The sequence below is a fragment of the Staurois parvus genome, unplaced genomic scaffold (genome assembly GCF_062004578.1).
Source record: "Staurois parvus isolate SC_StPar_1 unplaced genomic scaffold, SC_StPar_1.0 ptg000530l, whole genome shotgun sequence".
Lineage (NCBI taxonomy): Eukaryota > Metazoa > Chordata > Amphibia > Anura > Ranidae > Staurois > Staurois parvus.
Window position 1 is genome coordinate 7,338,337 of NW_028318326.1, and position 21,003 is coordinate 7,359,339.

Below are 21,003 nucleotides of genomic sequence, written 5' to 3' on the forward strand. Positions count from 1 at the left end.
ACATAATACCTGGTGATCCTGACATTAAAGTGGAACTCTGGGCTAAACCTATCAAATCCTAAACCTGTTCCCACTCCATTTATAAGCCCTGTACTAACTACCCTGAAAGATGTCTATACTTACATTTTAAAAAAATGGTAAAACACAAAATAACAATAATAAAAAAAAACTACTGACACCAGTGATGGAACTACCAGGGTCACAAAGGTTGCACTTGCGCCCAACCCTGGCATGCTGCCACCAGGCTTAGAGGGAAGGGTCCTGGCCAGGGGTCAGGGGGGGCCCTTCATGGTTTCTTCCACCAGGGCCCTGAAGGTTCTAGCTAATCCACTGAATCTTATACTTAAAGTGGAGCTTCACCCAAAAGTGGAAGTTCCGCTTTCAGGACTGTTCCCCCGCTCCATTTGGCATATTTGGAGAGGGGGGGAGCGGGTACCTGAAATTGACAGGTATCCGCTCTCACTTCCCCTGAGATCGCCTAGACAATCATAAATGGAAGTTGTCATCCCTCCCTCCCTGTAGTCTTCTGGGACTTGTGACAGGTCCCAGAAGACTTCGAGACCAGTCAGAAAGTGCAGCGCTACTTGCGCATGCGCAGTGGGCACCTGGCTGTGAAGCTTTTAAAAGTCAGCAGCTACAGTTTTTGTATCTGCTGACTTTTATTTTTTTACATTTTCATTGGAACTCCGCTTTAGGATAGCTCAGGTATTCTTCTTCTGTATGATATCAGTAATTATATTCTTAGTTTTATCCTTGTTGTAGGATACTGTTATCTGTGTGTTTCATTATTATTATGTTTTTTTTCCTTCATATAGATGAATGGGAACGACGATTTTCATTCCGCCCATTTACTGATCTGCCACCACCGGAACCTTACATACCGATGAACAAGTCTTACCCCAGTAAACTCATGAGAAATGATAGCCGAAGTGAGTATAATTTTCTTTTCTTTTAAAGAATAAGTGCACGTTCTTTACCCCTAACCCCCCGTATATTCTTAATGTTTTATACATGTTGTACCTACAACCCCACTCTGAGACCTGTACTGTGTGGCCTGTGCTGAAATCACGCTACCATTGCACAGAATCTTCACATCATTAGTTGTACGCTGAAGCACCTTGACCTTCATTCAAATCTATAGAAAACTCATCATTGATATTAGTTAAAGATCTTTAAGGAACGAGGTTGTAGATAAATATATCCTTTTACAAATGTATAAGGTTAAAGGAGGTTCAAACCTAAGGCCTATGCTAGACTAGCTATCCTCAGAACAATACAAAAAAAATCCCCAGCACAATCTCCAGTCATTTAGCAAAAGTCTACATTTAACAGTTTTAACATTTTATGTTAAAAATACGTTTTTGAACAAAATGATCTTAGAAAAGTGCCACACCCTTAATTATATATATCAGCAACTCCAAATCCAAAAAAATTACTTTGGCATTAAATAAATCAAGCATAGGAATGCGCTAAAAAAACACATAAAAAGTGTCCATAAATCAATATGTGAAAGTCCAAAACATCTTAAAAATATAAAGTAACTCGTGTGAAAAAATATAAAACACCGTGAGCAATCCACCACCGAATAAATAGAATACACTCACTAGAGCTAAGTGCTGATCAAATTATAGACCAGCCTTAGCGTTTTTGCTCTGGGAGCGATGAAAGCAGCAAACTCCAGACTTTTGGTGTAATACTCTGCAGTGGTAGTTTGCTGCTTTCATCGCTCCCAGAGCAAAAGCGCTAAGGCTGGTCTATAATTTGATCAGCACTTAGCTCTGGTGAGTGTATTCTATTTATTCGGTGGTGGATTGCTCACGGTGTTTTATATTTTTTCACACAAGTTACTTTATATTTTTAAGATGTTTTTTGGACTTTCACATATTGATTTTTGGACACTTATTATGTGTTTTTTTAGCGCATTCCTATGCTTGAGTTAACAATAAGTTTTCTGCTGCTTACATTTGCAAACACACCTGAAGTGCTACATCAAGGCAATTCTGCAAAGATAAAACCCCAGAGGGCCCATAGCCTAATGCTAAAACAATCTGTTTTAGCATGCATGCAGGCTGGAGTCCATTGTGTGTTGATGGTGGGGGGCAGTACCTTGCATTTTTACAATAGAAGGCACTGTTTACCTTTTTTTTTTCTTTATTGAAGTGTGATAAAGTAACATTCTAGTAATGTCTATGGACTGTGATGCAGAGACCAACACACACTTCAGGTGAGCTACACTGATGTTCTGAAAATTGCAGCCATGCTGCATTTTTTGGAACTTCTTCAGTCTGCACCTCTCTACTCTGTTGTAATGGAATTGGGGTACATAGAAAGAAATGTTTTCTTAAGTGCCCTTTCAAAGACCCACTTAGATCTGTTGCAGAAAAACACAGGTCTCTGCACATAGTGTGAACAAGCCCTAACTCAAAACTCTGAGCTGCAAGACATAGGCATAATAATGAATAAATGGAGAGCAGGTGTGCCTTGGAGGCAATTCTTTCTCAGTAAAGGTACAGCAACACAATAGAAGCCCAAGATCACTGAAGGACACTGAAGACCTCTAGCATGTGTCTATACCAAATCTAACAATGGTAACTGTTCACATCCATTTAAACGAACAGGATTTTGCTGCATACTTTTGCAAACACATCTGAAGCCACAACACCATGTCAAGGCACCTCTGCAAAGTGTGGCATCTAATTCTAAAAGTCTGAACTCCTAACTTGTTGTCTGTTGCTGGTCCCAATTCATCAGCAACAGAATCGACAATTTACTGGCTGACCCGCCAGTAAATAATACTGTAGAAGCAGGGAAGTGATTTATTTGCTCTCCTAGAGATCCCGTTGATGGTGAGTTGCCTCTAGTAACAGGATCTCTGGCGTATTATGGGTCTAAAAGTACACTGTCCTTTCACATTTTATTTACATTATATTGAGTAGGAGGGTTGCTTTCAGTCTCTCTATAGAAACATTGTGGCACTATTGGTGGATAGTAACTCAGGACAAGTTATAATGAGCCATTAAAAATAAGATCCCACTAGTGTCCATTCATAGCAATTATTATCTTGTTGAGCATTGGTCTCCAGACTATGGCCCGAGGACCGAATGTGGTCCTTGGCTTGCCTTTATCTGGCCCTTGGGGCACTACTCCACCAACTGACCCCATCTATGGGGCACTATTCCTCCCACTGAAACCATCTATGGGGCACTATTCCTTACACTGACCGTATTATTCTTCCCATTGATACCAAGAATGGGGCATTATTCCTTCCATCCAAACCAATGATGGTGCATTGCTTATGCCCACTAAGGTCAGGGCATATTTTACTGCCACTGGCAACAGTCCAGCCACCCTAAAGTCTGAATGAGAGTAAACTGGCCCTTTGCTTAGAAAGTTTGGAGACCCCTGTTATATTGGCTTTATATTAGTTATATATATCTTATCTGATATGAATGTTGTCTGGTTGTTCTAGGTGGTTCCAGAAGAGAGAGAGGTGCCCCTCCTTTGCCTCCAATACCCAGGTGAAAAGGATCTCCATGCCAAAGATGCCAGTGTTCCTTGACTTTTTTGTATATGTTGGAAGAAAAGGAAAAAATGCCCAGATAAGATCATCTGAATGACTTGGGTTGATACATCTTGGTCTACAGTTGCATTGCATTATTGAGGGATGTTGTGTTACTGTCAATCAGCATTGCTGTGTTGCTGTCCTGAGGATAACCAGTGTTAAAGACCAACATAAAGACCTAACAGTTCATGACTATGAAGACATAATTTCTTAATATGATTGCTATTCTCAGGAATCTAAAAAAAAGTACATCTACTCATTGATTTTTCATGTCCAAAAGAAAATCTGCACTTTCTTTTGAATTCTGTTTTTACCATGGTAGTCCTATGTAACTTTTTTCATGGTTAAAATGCCGTAAGTGTAATGTAAATATGATTCCTTGCACCTCAAGGAACCCAAAATCTAGTAATGCTTTCTCTCTACAGATGAAATTTCTGTCAGCAGAGTGTTTTGGTGTGCTCCCGTGACACCTGCAACTGTCCCTTAATGCCTTGATTAAATAGACAGTTTGCATTTGTATACAGAGCAAGTGCACTCTGAGCATGCATTGCAACATGGGAAAGCCCATGGATATAGGACGGGAAAGGGAGCAGTTTTTCACATCATAAAGGTACATGCAGACACCTTTAGGTACCTGCCACCACATAATATAGCACAGATGCCTAGTTGGTGACCGGTTCACTTTAACTAGTTGTAAATTTTCAGTGAAGATTCAGAAAACAGTTGCCTTTTCGATGTATTTGTTCTCATTTACTCCCAGCCACTTGAGTAAGTGAGGTACAGAATGAAAATAATGACTTATTGTGATATGGGTGCCGGTCTATATGTACCATGTGCATCATCGATGAAGGATATTCCAAGCCTTTATTATGTGAGGCGAGCACTGTGAGAAATAGTTATTCATATATTCTAAATAGTGTATTCATCTACAGTACTGTACATAGCTTTATAAAGGCATCATCCTATTACAGAAATCCCAGCACTTTGTGTGATCGTTGTCTACACCAAAATTGTCAGCATCCAATGATGACTGGGTGTCAGAGGGTACCACAGATCTCAGCAAGCAATCTCTGAACACTGCAATTTGCATGTCTGGAATTAGTTGGCCATTTTCCTTTTAATAAGTCTATTGCTGGAGGCGCATTTAATGCACTTAGACATGCACAATGGCGATTTTGTAGCAGCTACAGAACCACTCCTTAGCATTTTTGTTGCTGGGAAAAAATGTATCGTAGTTAAGGAAAGTCCTTTGTCACAAACATTCCAAGAGATTGGTAGCTGCGTCATTGAGCATTTTAATTTCTGAAGCACTTGGAGATAGTTCTTGATCCCATACCTTTCCTACACAAGTGCCCTACCTATCTGTGCAATACATAGAGACCATACATTGTTTAATAAGACAGTTGTGGTCATTATGCAATAACCCTTAGCAACCAATCAGCATTCATCGATCTACTGATATGCATACAGCACACTGAAATCTGATTGATTGCTATGTTGTGCTGCCATTTGCACAGTAAATTCACAGTGTATGAATCTATCTCTGTTAAAAAAACATGCAAAATCAGGTTTGCATAATAATCACATTAGTGTAGCAAATTATCTCTGGGTGCCTATACAGTGTGAAAGGATAACATTTACTTCTGAAAGGAGAACATCCTCAGGTAGTGATAAAAGACTAGGGTATATGTTACAGCGTTGAAGAAAATTCTTACTAAAATGAAGCAGGCCAGTACTAGATGTTTATGCAGTTTGTATTCTGAACCTGGAGGGGCATAGGGACTTATAGCACTGGGGTCTCTGGTTCAAATCCAAGTCAGGACACTACCTGTATGGAATTTGCACGTTCTACTTGTATTTGCACAAGTTTCTTCCAGGTGCCCTGGTTTCCTCCAACACGCCAAAGAGATTTTGGTAGGTTATTTGGCTCCTGTCTAAATTGGCCGTGGTATGTGTGTACAGTATGTGTGTACAGACTGGCAATGCGCATGTGTTATCACATTTTGCATGCAAGTCCCAAGTCAAGCAATTGGGAAGGGTTGAGGAAAGGTCTGGTGTCCTACCTCATAAAAAAATGGCAAGAAAATTCTATGTAAAAAAGACTTTCAAGTTTATCAGACTTGGCGCCCAGAGAGTTGACCCATAGTATCACTGAGAGCTGGATACAACTGTATGGGTATATACATACATACCCTGCACCTGTCCTATCAACCAGGTTGAACTAATGTTGATACATCGTGCCATAGAGTGTATCTAAAGTTGGCCATACACTGAGCACATTTTAGCCAGTTCCTGATGAACTGTATGAAAGTCATTCAGTGGATAGTCCTGTCGACCTGCTCCGTTCAACAAAAATCAATCAACTTTTTTTGAAGGAGGCTGCTGGAAAATGTATGGCCGAACAGCAGCTGCATCCATTCTGATGAAGTCCCTGTTTGGGTATCTGACTGGTGGCAGCAGTGGTTGTTAGAATACAATAGCCCACAATAGGAGATTGGTCCATCCATGCTGTTTAGCGTGGATGAGGAATCTGTTAGAGTTCTTTCGTTCACCCCATAGGCTGGAGCAAAATAAATCTAACCATGTATGGCCAACTTAAAGTATAAAGGCAAAACCTTTTAGTCTTGGACAGAGTTCAGAGGGATTAGAGCCCCTGTCAGTTTTTATTGCTTTCTATGCTCCCATTAAGGAGATTCACCCTCTCTATTTGTCCTGTTTGCCATTATAATTGAAAGTGAAAGTAAAAGAAAATCCCAAATTTTGGGTTGTCCCCAGAAAATTATTAGAGGGGAAATCTTCCAATGGAGACTTGGGGGCCACCAAGGATTTCCCTTAATTTTCAGGGATTTCCTCTCACTTACTATTTGGCTATGGGACAGAGAGTGAAGGGAAATCTCTGTGATGAGACACAGATGGTGAAAAAAATCTGACAGGGCTTAAAACCATCCCTTGCTCTATCCAAAATGGAAAAAAAAAATGTTTTGCATATAGTTCCACTTTAAGAATAGTGCTAGTTAGTACTGTGTGCACACCAAGCCAGATGCATATAGTTATACCTGAAACAAAAAATCCACAAAATGACCAGATCCTTCATTTTATCTAAAGAAGGGCTTTTTTACGATATAGTAGTTTGGTGTTGAGAATAATTAGAAAGCTGAAAAAGCAATTATGTTTACAAATAGATTTATATGTGTGTATGGTACAAATCAAGTCTAGAAAAAAAATGTATGTTTGGATCTTTTTTTTTAGCTTCGATTGTGTTTTTGAATACCATACTTGAAGGAACTGTGAACTTCATTTGGTACCATTATATTGTAGCATCCTCTACAAAACTGTCTTCATACCCAGTGTTACTAATGGACTCAGTGTTCAAGAAGGTTAGATCTGCTTTCCAGCAAAGCAATCAGCCAACTTGGCCTAACAAACAAAAGCAGTTGTAGGATTAGTCGGTTTCAATTTCTGCATGGTGTAGGATTGACAACTTGCTTGAATTTTCGCTAGGCCACTAAGACCCAGCACAATCCTCTCCCTGACTGGATGATTGTGTGGATGTGATGCATACGTAGAAAACGCATTGTGTCCTTTCTTTCTGGATTGCTCTCCACCTGTCCAGAGATTTTTTAGCATGTTTTAAAATCTGTGTGTAGTATTGATCACTTTGTATTGCTGGAAGTGCTATTTAACACTGTCTAGTTAACCCCTACACAGGCTAATCAGCACAAGTGATGCTCAAATTGATAGATTGCTAATTATTCAATGTACATCAAGTCTGTTGCTATGCTGGTGAATAGCAAGTTGATTTTTTGACCAATATAAAAAGATTTGAGCATTTTATATATTTTTTAATTCTAATATTTGGTTGAAGAAATACTCCAGCATGAAAAAAAGATGAATATTGACTTTTTTCTATATCGGAGCAAGGTCTTTAATGTAAGGTCACCTTCAGTATTTGCAGAAGTATTGGAGCCTTCAGTATTTTGTTGCACTGTGAGATGCATTTTTTTTTAATTTCTGTTTTTTTAGGAAGGTTCCTAAACACAGTCTCCATTATTAAGCTGTTAAATCACCTATGCACTCAGCAGACGGTTAAATTAGGCACTGACTTGTTATACATCTAGAGACACCAGTAGCAATATCAAGTATTTCCTCCCATTAGTTTGTCGCCCCTTTGGCAGCGCCACAATGAAGGTTGTTTTCTTACGCATATGACTGTAAAAGCTGCTGCAGTCAGGTATAAGTAGTTAGTGTATTTTGGGTGGAGCTGGTCATTAAATTGCTTACTCCACCCTCAAGATAAGCAATGCACAGGATAACGTAAAAGGTGTACGTTTGTTCTTATCTTACCAAAGGTTTTTCGTTTTGAGCTATCCAGGCAAAAAAGCACAAAGTTAGTTAAATATATAATCATATTATGCTAGTTTACATTTTGAATTTACTTTTTTCTATTTTTATACAGTTATTGCATTTGTGGATTTTTATAAAATGAAGGCATTTTTTTTGCATCTTTCTCTTTATCTTTTCAGCAGCATTTAGCCTAAATAATGTTATTGTTATATGTTTGATTGCCTGTGGTCTTATGCAAACCTTCAATAGTTGTATTTTCCTATTTAACTTAGTGCTGTTATAAACGCACGGCAATATGATTGTACAATGTAACTGCAATTTTAATGTATTTTAATGCTAAAGTGTGATCAAACCGTTGTTTTTTGTCTGCTGTTTCTAATGATGTGCACTAACATTTTGTTTCTACATATATTTTGTAGCTGCATTTTCCTTTTGGTCCACAAGAGGACATTGTGTACATGTCATGGAGATGCATCTTGTCCCCATGTTGATGAGGACAAGGGCCTCCTCCCCACAACCCTGGCCTGGTAGTTGTGGGTGTCTGTTCTCTATACCCAGTGTGAAGGTGAAGGGGCTGTGTGGGGTACAGCTACACCAAGGCCCAAAATTAGAAGGGTCCCAAGCTGCAACCACTATTGCTTTCATTACTGTTTTGGAGGATTTGCACATATTGATGTTGTGCTTGTGGGGTTTTTTTATCATTAGTGGATCCACTATCTTTGCACTGAAACAGTATGCAGAGGCACTCAATCAGGAATTCTGAAGATATCATCATGATCTTGGTTAGTTTGATGATTTCATCATACTAAATGATGATGTCATGATAGTAGTGGAGAATGAGTGAAGGTGTAGTCCTGTCTATAAGCACATTTATTATATCTTTTTGCTGGAAAATTATAACAAGAAGGGGAAGGAAGAAACAGTACATTGTTGATGATGCAATAGATAACACGAGCTTGCCTTGCAAAATTAGAATGAGCCTCAGAAGCTTGACTGTGAGTAGGTAAAAATGCAGGGATCAAATTTTGCAGTCAAATGTGGACACTGCATGACTGCATTTTCCATTCTTCAAGGTTGTTATTCAAGTTATTTATGAATTGGCTGAGTTTTAGCAGCATCCACGAGTATCTGTGAAGTACTTCATCTGACAATAATGAGAATGCAATGTTTGTGATATGAAAGTCTGTGATAGGTACAGCAGAACCTGGACCTGAATAGGTCTTGTTAGTGTAGTCTGTGAAAAATATAAGGAGCCAGTGGGTAATCATGACCACCCATGGTTTAAAGTAGACGTAAACCCTAAGGGCCTATCCACCTTACAATGCTGTGCATGGCAATGCACATGTCTTTGTGTCTTGAGATGAACTGTGGCACATTGCATCAGGCAGCGCATTAAAGACAACACAGCAGCACACCAAGAACACATACAGTGCCTTACCACAATGCACATGTGTGAACAGGCCCTAATTGGAAAACATTTAATACCAATCTCCAGATTAAGAAAAAATGCTCCCTTGCAGTGGTGCTGCCTGCAGTTTCACTTACTGTACTTGATCTCGAGCCAGAACTCTCCTCTACTTCCCTACACTCAAGCTGTGGATTGTTCCTATGGGTCTTCATGTCCAGTGCAAGGCTTTGGGCTCTGCAATGGTCTTGATGAGGTCAGAGGACCTGCAGCCACTAGAGCATAGAGGAAAAGAGGCTGTTGAGACCAGTTTTACAGCCCAGAAGGAGCCTGCAGGAGCAGAAGATTGGGTAAGTAAAAGTATTTTTTGCGGTCCCCTAGACCTAAATGAGCATCTAACTCTCCCACTCAGCAAGGAAGGATTTTTCCTCTCCATTGAATTGGTTTTATATCTACTTTAAACTGTTTTGCTTTGGATATGGTGGCCTAGGGTTAAAGCCTCTGTCGAGTTATTATTTCTATCTGTGTCTTAGTTGGGGTTATTTACACTCACATCCTGGTTTGATGAGGGTGTTCACCAAGACAACACATCCCTCCAATGGGAACACAACGAGCAAAGCAAACATTTACTTTTAATAGAATTGGAAAGGGTTAGAAACTTTTGTCTTGTTTTTAATGTTTGTCAGTGTCTCTGTTGGGGAAAACTTCCCTCATTTCTTGTCCCAGTCCCATGAGTCACCGGGATAGAAAGTAAGGGAAATCTCTACAAACAGGGTAGAAACAGAAATTAACCTCTCAGGTATCAAAAACCCAAAACGTTTTAGCTGGAGTTATACTTTATGTATCAGTATTGGGTAGAGTGACTGTTTAAAACCAAGGCTGATATTGCAATCTCTGCCAAATTAAATAATGGGCTGTGTGTCACTAAAAGGGCCCATCCACACCATGACAGTCTGCTGTGATGCATTTATCACATGCATGTCACATTGAATGTGTGACACGTGTTGCATGGTAGCCCATTAATTTGAACAAACAAAAAATTTTGCAATTCACATAGCACATCAAAGCTCTTAATGTGCTTGACCACATGTTACTGCAATTACTGGTGTAAATAGGCCATAAATGTAGCTTACAGTACATGTCTCAATTCTGTTCCTAGTTATCCACCTCTAGTTTTAATGTAAAGTACAATTTTTCTTTTGTCATAATTACCCTGTATGGGTTCACCCTTCCCCTCCTATTTATTATGCAGGCCTCAGATACATCATGGACTCGCTACCCGAAGCTATGAAAGATTTGAAAAAGATATTCCATTGCAGCTCACCAATTCTTAGATGTGATGGTTGCATTTGTTTTCTTTTTTGAGCTTTTTTCTTTCTTTTTTTTTCACCTGGTGATTGGCCAGTAAGTCTGTTATTTTTCAGCTTACTGTAACATACCAATCTGTCCAGACAAAGTAGCAGTTAAAGTCATGGTGCCTAAGCTGCGGCCCGAAGGCTGCATGCAGCCCTTTGGAATATGATGTGCGGACCTTGGACCTCAGCAGTCTGTCTGGGAACATTGATTAGGCTAATAGCATTGATCTCATGTAACATGTTCTCAGTTTTATATTGTCTTCTGCAACATATCCCCAGTCAAATATGTAGGATATTCACATTCTCTGATCCTCATTTCCTCTATTAGGTCTGCAGTCCTCCCAAGCATTACACATATTGAATATTATGTGCTACCCTTTGGTGATGTCAGGGCTAAATATAAGGCCCCCTTTAGCTCATAAGTTGGTAAGCACTGAGCTAGAGGGTTGAGGCAAACCATTTAGCACTCACAGGGGTGCTTACAATGGGTCATCTTTTATTTATTTATGTAAAACCTTTAGGTGTAAGCTGGAGTCCAGGTTTAATTTGTTAGTGTATCTAAATTTGCTAGTACATCTAACACTCCCCTTCCCCAAGACTGACAATGCTGCTGTCCAAAGGCGTCTCCATGGGTCCTCCATAGAGTAGAAACACCCTAAGACAGGAAGTATGTTACTGGCTGAATCACCAGGTAAAATAAAGAAAAAACAAAGGCAGCCACCACATCTATGGATTGATAAGCTGCAATATATAATATTTTTGTTTTTGGGTTTAATACCACCTTAAGACAGGCACATCTTCCATTGATTAAAGCAGCAGATGACCAAGCTACTGTGATTTTCTAACTGTCCCCACTACGATTCATTTTTATTATCTGTATAAGTGCACTGAAAAGATCTTTTCTATAGGGAAGAAGAAACTAAAGATCTCATGCTGGAAACTCTCTGAAAGCAGTAATGAGCCCTTGGATGGCTTCTTTATAATTTTTTTTTTTGTTCACTTGTTAAATCCATCCTATCCTGATAATCATTATTGATGCTTGTGATGGCCACATATCTAGCTAAACATCAGTCTGGCATGGTCATCTTGCCTACAGGTGTGACAAAGCGTGGGCACTTATCCCTGCGTTGCGTGTAAGGCAGTCCATTCATTTCAACAGGCTGCCCTACGCGTGAGAAACACAGAAAAGAAGATCCTGACTTTTTACCAAAAATGTGTTGCACCAAACAGTAGAGGCGTGCATTCGAAAATGCAGGGGGATGCTATTGACAATTAATGGCACCACCCTTCATCTGCCAAAGGGCAGCGTGTTTCTGTGTGTGTCCAGAAAGTGTGCGATTTTGCAAATTTTCCCGAGAGGTAAACCTAGCCTTAGACAATAAAGAGAAAGATACATTCTCAGGATAAGGCACAGTAATAGTCAGACAAAAAAAAAGGTGTCTACATTAAATATGATTGGACAAATTGGAATATCCTATAAAATTCTGTAAATATTTCTGAAAAAACATCCATAAACAGAGATAACCCACTGCTGAGTGGTTCTGGTTTCTATCAAGGACAGAAACAGGGAGATTTCCTTGTATGTAATAAGTACAAAATGTGAATGTCAAAAGACCATAGGATAAAAGAGGACCAGCTTTCGTTTTTGACAGAACTCAGCAGCCAATATTTATTAAAGATAATTATACTCAAAATAGTTTCGAACTTCTGTACTTTTGATATTGCTGTATGTAACATTATTGTGGAAATCTACATTCACTGTGGTCCAGTCAAACACTAACTATACCTAAACCTGCTCCCACCCCCATCCTAATGCCTAGTACACACCATCAGAAAATCAGATGACAAAAATCGCTTTCGGAGGGATCCTACTATAATCTGATTGTTAGTACACTGCTTTCGACAGACAATCATGACAGTTCATGCAGCAATATCCAAAGGGACAAACATGAAATTTTTTCTCGTATGATAACTGAGCAAATGATTTTCGTTTAATCAGTACATGCATGCTCGGAAATGAAAGAATACATTACAATACAATACATTACTCACTTCCAAATTTGTATTCTGTTGTATGAGAATTTTCGTAACTTAAGTAACCTCTTCATTTTCAATATGAGACTCGATATATAGCATGCAAAAAATAACGGACGACCATTCGTCCGATATTCTCATTGTGTGTATAGGGCATAAGCCTATTCTAACTACCCTGTAGAGCAAAGATGTCTACACTTACCTATTCTGAGGGCATTCTGATCACATGGTTGGCTCCAAACACTGGCTTCAGTGTAGAGACAGGACAGCCGACAATGGATGGCTCATAGTAAGCCTCTGGGTGATGTCACTGCATAGGATCTACAATTGTTGTCGGCAATATCTCCACTTCATTGAAGCCGGCTGCTAAAGACATCATGTGACCAGATCTCCATGCCCCTCAGAATAGGTACTTATAGACATCTTTCTTTTACAGGATAGTTAGAATAGGCATTGAATGAGGGTGGGAGCGAGTTTAAGTGCAGGTAGTATTTGACCGGACTTCTACTTTAATTCCTGTGACAACAGGAAACTGTAGTCACGGGGACAGGAAGGCACAGGTAGCAATAAAAACCTGGCAGAGGCTTTTACCTTTCCTTGCTCCACTGAAAAAAGGTATTCCTGTTGTGTCTCCATTTGAGAGATTTTGATCACTATCCGTTCCTCTGACCCCGTCTCCTACATCAAGGGAAATTACCCCACTCTGATCACAGACTGCAAAAAAAGAAAAAAGCCAACCAAAACCACACAACTATATTGAGTTTACTTCCTCAAAAATAATGATGAGCATGAAAAAAAACATATTCCACTGACATTTCAGTTCCTTGCAGGACCCTTTATCAAGGCTTGGAAATGTTGGTGGAATGTGTTTTTTACTCTTATCTTCGCTTTTGAGCTTGTAGCCTCAATACATTTTTGGAAGTTTGGCATGGCGTGCAGGTTATTTTTATTCTTTTAGCTGTGATACAGTATTGCCATTTTTGGCATTGCGGGGCTGGTGCTAGGTGAATTTGTCTACAACAGCCTTTTTCAACCTTTCCAACACAGAGGAACTCTTAATATAAATTCCGGTCTCAGGGAACCCCTGCTAAAAATCACTACATCTACAAGTCATGATAAATTAGTGTGATGGTCAGTGGGAAGAATGCTTCTTACACTTGTGGTCATTAGGAAGAATTACCCCCATACAGATAGCTAAAAAGATCAATGATGTGAGTTTGAATGTATCTTAGAGGCAGAAATTACTCCAAACTTTGGAGGAACCCTACTTGAGAAACCCTGGTCTTCAACAAAAAAAACAGGACAGATTTGCTAACGCTAGCCCACGTTATCCAATTATACAAAAACATTTTGGTTGAAGTTGGGTTTTAGCAAACGTGTAGAATTCTAGGTAGCAGTGTAGGATGTACATATTTGCTTTTCCACTAGGCAGTACTCTTTCTGTCGGGATGAGTTACTCTAGAAGTCCAGTATAGAGGCGATCAATGTGCTTCAATACTAGAATAGTAAATGATAAAACAAATGTTTGGTGGCGCTGGCGCTGCCCTCGTAATCATTTTGAAAACAATTATACTTTTTATACATATAGCCAGTTAAAACCAAGTTGTGATTTTGCATTAATGGCTTGTATACTAACTTTTTTATATTTGTATTGTTGTAATACTAAAGGAATACAAGATATTTATATGAACTTAATCACTTTCTGATTGTCAGATCCCCATTGTTCATATAAGGAAATAAATCTGAACTCTAGGCATACAGCTAAATACAAACGTGAAATACATATTAGGAAACTGTTTTATCATCCAAAAGATATGTATTTCTGAAAAAACTGTTCTGAAATGTTCACAGCTCTGTCTCACAGCTGGGGAAAGGACTTGATGTTTCTCTGCTGTAGTTTCACTTTCACAGGTTCCCTCCCCCCTTGGGACTGGACAGTGCAAGGAGAAGCAGCTCACCAATGACCTCATTTCTGTGTCACTCTGCTCTCACCTCTTATCAGTATGGCTTCTTATTCTGCAACACACCGGATTGGCTCCTAGGGCTGCTTCTCCCTCCACTCTGACCTCTGCTGTACAAACTGTACAGAAGAATGCAAGAGGCTGATACCAAATAAAATTTAGGGATTTGCACCGAATGCCTTTAAAAATTTTTTATTATGTAATGAATATAGAGTTGCATTAATTTGTGCCTTTTATATCTGCTTGGAGTTCAGCTTTAACTTGAATAAACCAAGGACAAAGCATGTGCTGATAAGCTCAGCCAATCAATCTAAAACCAATAGGTATGACAGAATAAAGCTGCACTTTATGCAAACAGCTTGTAGGATAAGTTCACCTTTGGGATCTTGTTACATGTTCCACCCATTTTTAGGGTGGAACATGTAACATGTTCCCAATGCTGCAGCCGCTGCCTGATTTCCCCCCCCCCCCCCCCCCTGTGACAGCAGTACAGGGAGAAGTTCCCGTACTAGCTGTCAACTTTTGAAATCTCCCAAATGGCTGCGTCATTCATTCATAGAGTTCTGTGAATTCATGAACTACAAGTCCCAACAGCCTTAGTGGCTGTCGGCTTGTAGTTGTCAGTGAACTACCACGGTACACGTGCCGTGGTAGTTAATTGAATCTAACTGTCAGTATATCTGCTTGCCCGTACATCCCATACAGGCAAGCAGATATACTGACAGATCTGCAGGAGAATCTGCTGCTTGCGGGTGCAATGCTTTACAGGCTTCTTCAACAAAAAAACATAATTGGTAATTTTTTTGACCTGCAAAAAAGTGCATTCATTATTTTTTGTCAATAGATGAACGTATAATTTAATATATAGATGGAATCATATGCAGTATGCGAGACATTTGTACTTCTGAGATGTAATCTGCCACAGAACAAAGCCCTGTCTTGCAGGGAGGATACCTGATTTTTTCGCAGCAGTTCAGTAATTCTTGGGCTGATTTTATTATAGCAATTCTGTTGCTGGCCAAAACTCACAAGATGCAGTAGATACGTTTATCTCTGTCACATTGCTTTCTTCTCATATCAGTATGTTCCTCTTTAGCACATATACACTGCAACACAAATTTGTGGCCACGTGTGCTGCTTCTGTCTGTCAAGGTCTGAGCTCTACTATACAATAGACTGCAAAAAACTGTTTGCATTAACAAAAATGAATGCTGTAGCAATAAATAAAGAACTCTGTTCATTTGTGTATTTAATATCTGCCTGGGGTTCAATTTAAAAGCTGTGGGTGATATTAGGCAGGCCAGCATAAAACACATTGATGTAAAAAGCAATGGCAGCCAATCAGAAATAACTTTGGGGTAGAGTAGTCACAATATTTCTAGTAGTTTGCTATGGTTTACCGCACTTGTACACTGCTTTTAAAGTGTGTGTGTGTGTTTATATATATATATATATATATATATATATATATATATATGCATCCAGAAAGTATTCACAGCGCTTAACTTTTGCCACATTTTGTTATGTTACAGACTTTTTCCAAAATGAATTACATTCATTTTTTTCCTCAACATTCTATAAACAATACCCCATAATGACAGAAAGTGAAAGAAGTTTGTTTTGAAATCTTTGCAATTTATTAAAAATAAAAAACGAGAAAAAAAAAAACCATGTACATAAGTTTTCACAGCCTTTGCTCAATACTTTGTTGAAGCACCTTTTAGCACCAATTGCAGCCTCAAGTCGTTTTGAGTATGATGCTACATGCTTGTCACACCTATTTTTGGGTAATTTCTCCCATTCTTCTTTGCAGTACCTCTCAAGCTCCATCAGGTTGAATGGGGAGCGTCAGTACACATTCATTTTCAGATCTCTCCAGAGATCGTAGCCCATAGCCACTCCTTTGTTAAGTGGGCTGTGTGCTTAGGGTCGTTGTCCTGTTGAAAGATGAACCGTCGCCCCAGTCTAAGGTCCAGAGCGCTCTGGAACAGGTTTTCATCAACGATGTCTCTGTACATTGCTGCATTCATATTTCCTTCAATCCTGACTAGTTTCCCAGTTCCTGCCACTGAAAAACATCCCCACAGCATGATGCTGCCACCACCATGTTTCACTGTAGGGATGGTATTGGCCAGGTGGTGAGCGGTGCCTGGTTTCCTCTAGACATGATGCTTGGCATTCAGGCCAGAGAGTTCAATCTTTGTTTCATTAGGCCAGAGAGTTTTGTTTCTCATGGTCTGAGAGTCCCTCAGGTGCCTTTTGGCAAACTCCAGGTGGGTTGCCGTTTGTTTTTTACTGAGGAGTGGCTTCCGTCTGGCCACTCTACCCTACAGGCCTGATTGGTGGAGTGCTGCAGAGATGGTAGTTCTTCTGGAAGGTTCTCTTCTCTCCACAGATAAATGCTGGAGCTCTTTCAGAGTGACCATCAGGTGCTTGGTTACCTCTCTGGCTAAGGCCCTTCTCCATTGACCACTCATTTTGGTCAGCGACCCGTTCTAGGAAGATTCCTGGTGGTTCTAAACTCCTTCCATTTACGGATGATGGAGGCCTCTGTGCTCATTGGGACCTTCAGTGCTGCAGAAATTTTTCTGTACCCTTCCCCAGATCTCTGCCTTGATACAATCCTGTATCGGAGGTCTACAGACAATTCCTTGGACTTCAAGGCTTGGTTTGTGCTCTGACATGCACTGTTAACTGTAGGGACCTTATATAGACAGGTTTATGCCTTTCCTAATCATGTCCAATCAACTGAAGTTTCCACAGGTGGACTCCAATCAAGTTGTAGAAACATCACAAGGATGATCAGTGGGAACAGGATGCACCAAAGCTCAATTCTGAGTGTCATGGCAAAGGCTGGGAATACTTATGTACATATGGTTTTTTTTTTCATTTTTTATTTTTAATAAATTGCAAAGATTTCAAAACGAACGTCTTTCATGTTGTCATTATGGGGTATTGTTTGTAGAATGTTGAGGACAAAAATGAATTTAATCCAGTTTGGAATAAATGAGGCAAAAGTTAAGCGCTGTGAATACTTTCTGGATGCACTGTATATATATATATATATATATATATATATATATATATATAATTTTTCCCCTTTCTTATAAGGCGGGGATTAACCTCTGTTCTCGGCTGCATAAGGAGCTTGGAGAGCTGGGGGAGGAGAAACAGCAGTACACTTGTCTTCCCAGTGAATGGCTCTGCAGTGTGTGTGTGGGGGGGGGTGTTAGGACAAGTTTGATCATTGGAGGAGAGCAGGCTGAGTTCTCAGCACAGCTAGACTGACCATGCTGTTTTCTCATGCCTAATGTGGTCAGATATTAACAGGAAAGCAGAGAGACTGACAAGAACACCAGGGATTTCACACAAAGAAAGCAGTACAAAGAGAACAGGATACTTTTTCCTACAAGAACATGGTATAGCAGGCACATATCAGGGATATGAACTGTTAGGTTTACATATTCTTTAATAGATCGCCCTATTAATCTGTAAATTCAGTGGAAATAGAAAAGCACCCATAATATCTATCCACGTTGGTAAGGCAACAGTTTTGCAAAGAACCTCTGAGCAATAGGGAAACTGTCATCCAAAAAACACATCCCAGGCCTGCTGATTGGATGCTACGGAAGCAGCAGCACAGTAATGAGTCATCACTCTGCTCTCGCCTCCTGTCAGCATTGCAACAGGACTGCAGCAAGACCTGATTGGCTCCTAGTTCTTACCTTTTCTCTCCCAGTCTGTGATGACGCCAGTGTGTACTTCAGGGGACTGATTGCACTGTAACAAGGAAATGAGGAATAAGCTAAATATCTCAAACTTTTATTTTCTCCCCTGCTTAGACCAACAGTAGGAGAGAGATCCCACCGCATGGGTAAATTTAACAGCAGCCTGGAGTACAGCTTTACAGAATACAGTATGAATACATAAGTGCATGAACCTTTGTTTTATATGAGCTTGTAGTTTAGCTTTACATAGACAGGTTCTGTAGTCATCATCCTAGCCTCACTGGCTACATACTTGTTCTGAATCAATGATGTTCTAGCAAAGAAAGATGACTCCACATCCCCAGAGCCATTCAGACAAATCAGAAATTGCAGATACCATTTATCTACAGGTCCCTTTAAATAAATTGTAACATAAAGGTTCTACCCAAAAGTGATATTTCATTTTCTGCTGCAAGCTGGATTGTTGAACCCCCTGCCACTTTCTTACATGTCCAGGGACTCTTTTGGTGACAAATCGTATCTACTTATTATGCTTTTCACCTGCTGTAAATCGTAAAAGGTTTCCCTTTCTCTCGCATGCTTTTTTTCCCTTCCATTATGGTGTTTACAGCAGGAGGTGCTAGAATATAAAAAGTATGGAGCCAGGGATTTCTGCACAAAGATGTCAAACTGGAGCACACAGAATCTGGTGCGACTGTGCATAGTAACCAATCAGCTTCCAGGTTTTATTGTCAAAGCTTAATTGAACAAGCTGAAGTTAAATGATGATTGGCTACCATGCCCAGCTGCACCAGATTCTGTGCTCCAGTTTTAGTAAATCTCCCCCATTGCATATGTCCCCAGTGGCGTATTTAGGTTTTGTGCTGCCCTAGGCAACACAAAATTTGGCTCCCCCCCCTGCAGAAAGAGCCTGACATTGACCAAGAACACCCCTGCCCTCCACCCGAGTCTTCCACTACCACTGCCCCCCCATACACCAGCCACCATCCCCCATGGCGAGAGAGAAGACACTCACCTTCACAGCTCCAGAAACCCACAGCATCTCTCAGAACCCACCAGGTCCCCATGCCGCGTGTGTCCCTTCTTCTATCCCTTCTTCCAAGGGGCAGTGCTGCCCCCCCTGAAAAATGCCACCCTAGTCAAGTGCCTTGTTTGCCTTGTGGTAAATACACCCCTGTTTGTCCCCATGCACATAGCTATCAAAAATTGTGTGTCTAGATACATTTATAGCTCATTTCTAAACACACCTGGAAGCATATATTGCTTTGCTAGAGTTGAATGCACACCTAGACATTCAGTTGCATCTAGATGCATTCTGTCTAATGGCTTTTACCTAAACAAGAAATATCTGTGTTCTGTTCTCTGACCTTCTTGCCTGGTTTTATCCAGATAATATATGTACATTTAGGTCTCGTTATCACGGGGCATGTCAGTGCATATATATGTTTGATGGCTGTCTTTGTCTTCACAGCAGATAGTTTTTTTCAGAGGAGCAGCAACAATAGTCGCACGTGAACAAGTCTTTACTCAGATTTACACTGCTCTGGCAGACAGTACAGGCATGTTGGCGACCCAACTTCAAGCAGGACTCCAGCCACAGACAACTAAATACATTTGTAAGGCCAAAAAAGGTTTCTCATGGAGTGTATAATGTTCAGATCAGTTTTGTTTTACTGTATAATTTATTTATTAATATATGTGGGATACTACAGTCAACGTCGTGCTTCAAGCTCTGTGACTATAGGTGCTGTGACTCTCATGCAGTAAGGTCATCCTGTTGTTTATCCACTCCTCCTCTCCTCCTCTCCTTTTGTCCATTCACAGAACATCTTGTATTGTATACAAGATGTTCTGTGAAGTGATAGCAGAAATCCAAGTTGGAAATCTAACCTACATGAAACCACAGGTACAGATATGCTGGATTGCTGCCAGAACGGATCCAGTCACTTTTGCTCTGTCATTACTCAGTATTATAAATATAAAATGACCCCAATAGCACTTTTCTATGTCTATAAGGGACTTCAGCAGTGAGACCTCTGCATCTATGTTTTGTGCACCAAAGCTAAAGGTTGCCAGGGGTCTTACGGTCTCTGTTAGGGCCATGTCACTCTTGCCGCTGGTGGCAACTTGGCAGTGAAAGAACTTCTAAGACAACAGAGAGAGCACTCTTCTGCTTCTTTGGCATTGCTCCCTCTCTGTTCAAACCAGAAAATAATGTAGCTGCTGACTTTTAATATTAGGGCACTTACCTGTTCAGCGATTCAGTGGTGTCCTCACCCTGAGCCAATTCTTCAATCGGCCGTTGGGTGCTGGCGCCGACATCTTGACTAAGAGAAACCAGCAGTGAAACTTTGCAGCTTCAACTCCAGTCTCCTACTGCGCATGCGCGAAGCGTGCTACGCTTTGTGAATGGGCCGCGGTCCTCTGGGGGAAGGGACCAAACTTCTGGCTCAGCTCACCGCAGCAAACTGAGCTAGAATTGGGAGCGGGTACCTGTCAAAACCAGGTACCTGCTCCACCCCCCCAAAAGGTGCCAAATGTGGCAGTGGAGGGTGGAGGCAAAAAAGCAGAGTTTCCGCTTTTGGGAAGACTGCGATATAGCCCATAGATTTTT

At 40.4% G+C, this 21,003-nt stretch overlaps 1 protein-coding gene across 2 annotated transcripts in view; it reads left to right on the top strand.

Moving 5' to 3' along the window:
* The window catches only part of WIPF1 (WAS/WASL interacting protein family member 1), a 115,180-nt gene extending 99,266 nt beyond the window's left edge, over positions 1-15,914 (top strand). For both annotated transcript variants that reach the window (XM_089690476.1, XM_089690477.1), the window contains exons 7-8: positions 816-929; positions 3,470-15,914. In XM_089690476.1, coding sequence (XP_089546602.1) covers positions 816-929; positions 3,470-3,522 — 167 coding nt within the window. In that variant the 3' untranslated portion in view covers positions 3,523-15,914. The remainder of the gene's footprint in view (positions 1-815; positions 930-3,469) is intronic.
* The last annotated feature ends 5,089 nt before the right edge of the window (positions 15,915-21,003 follow it).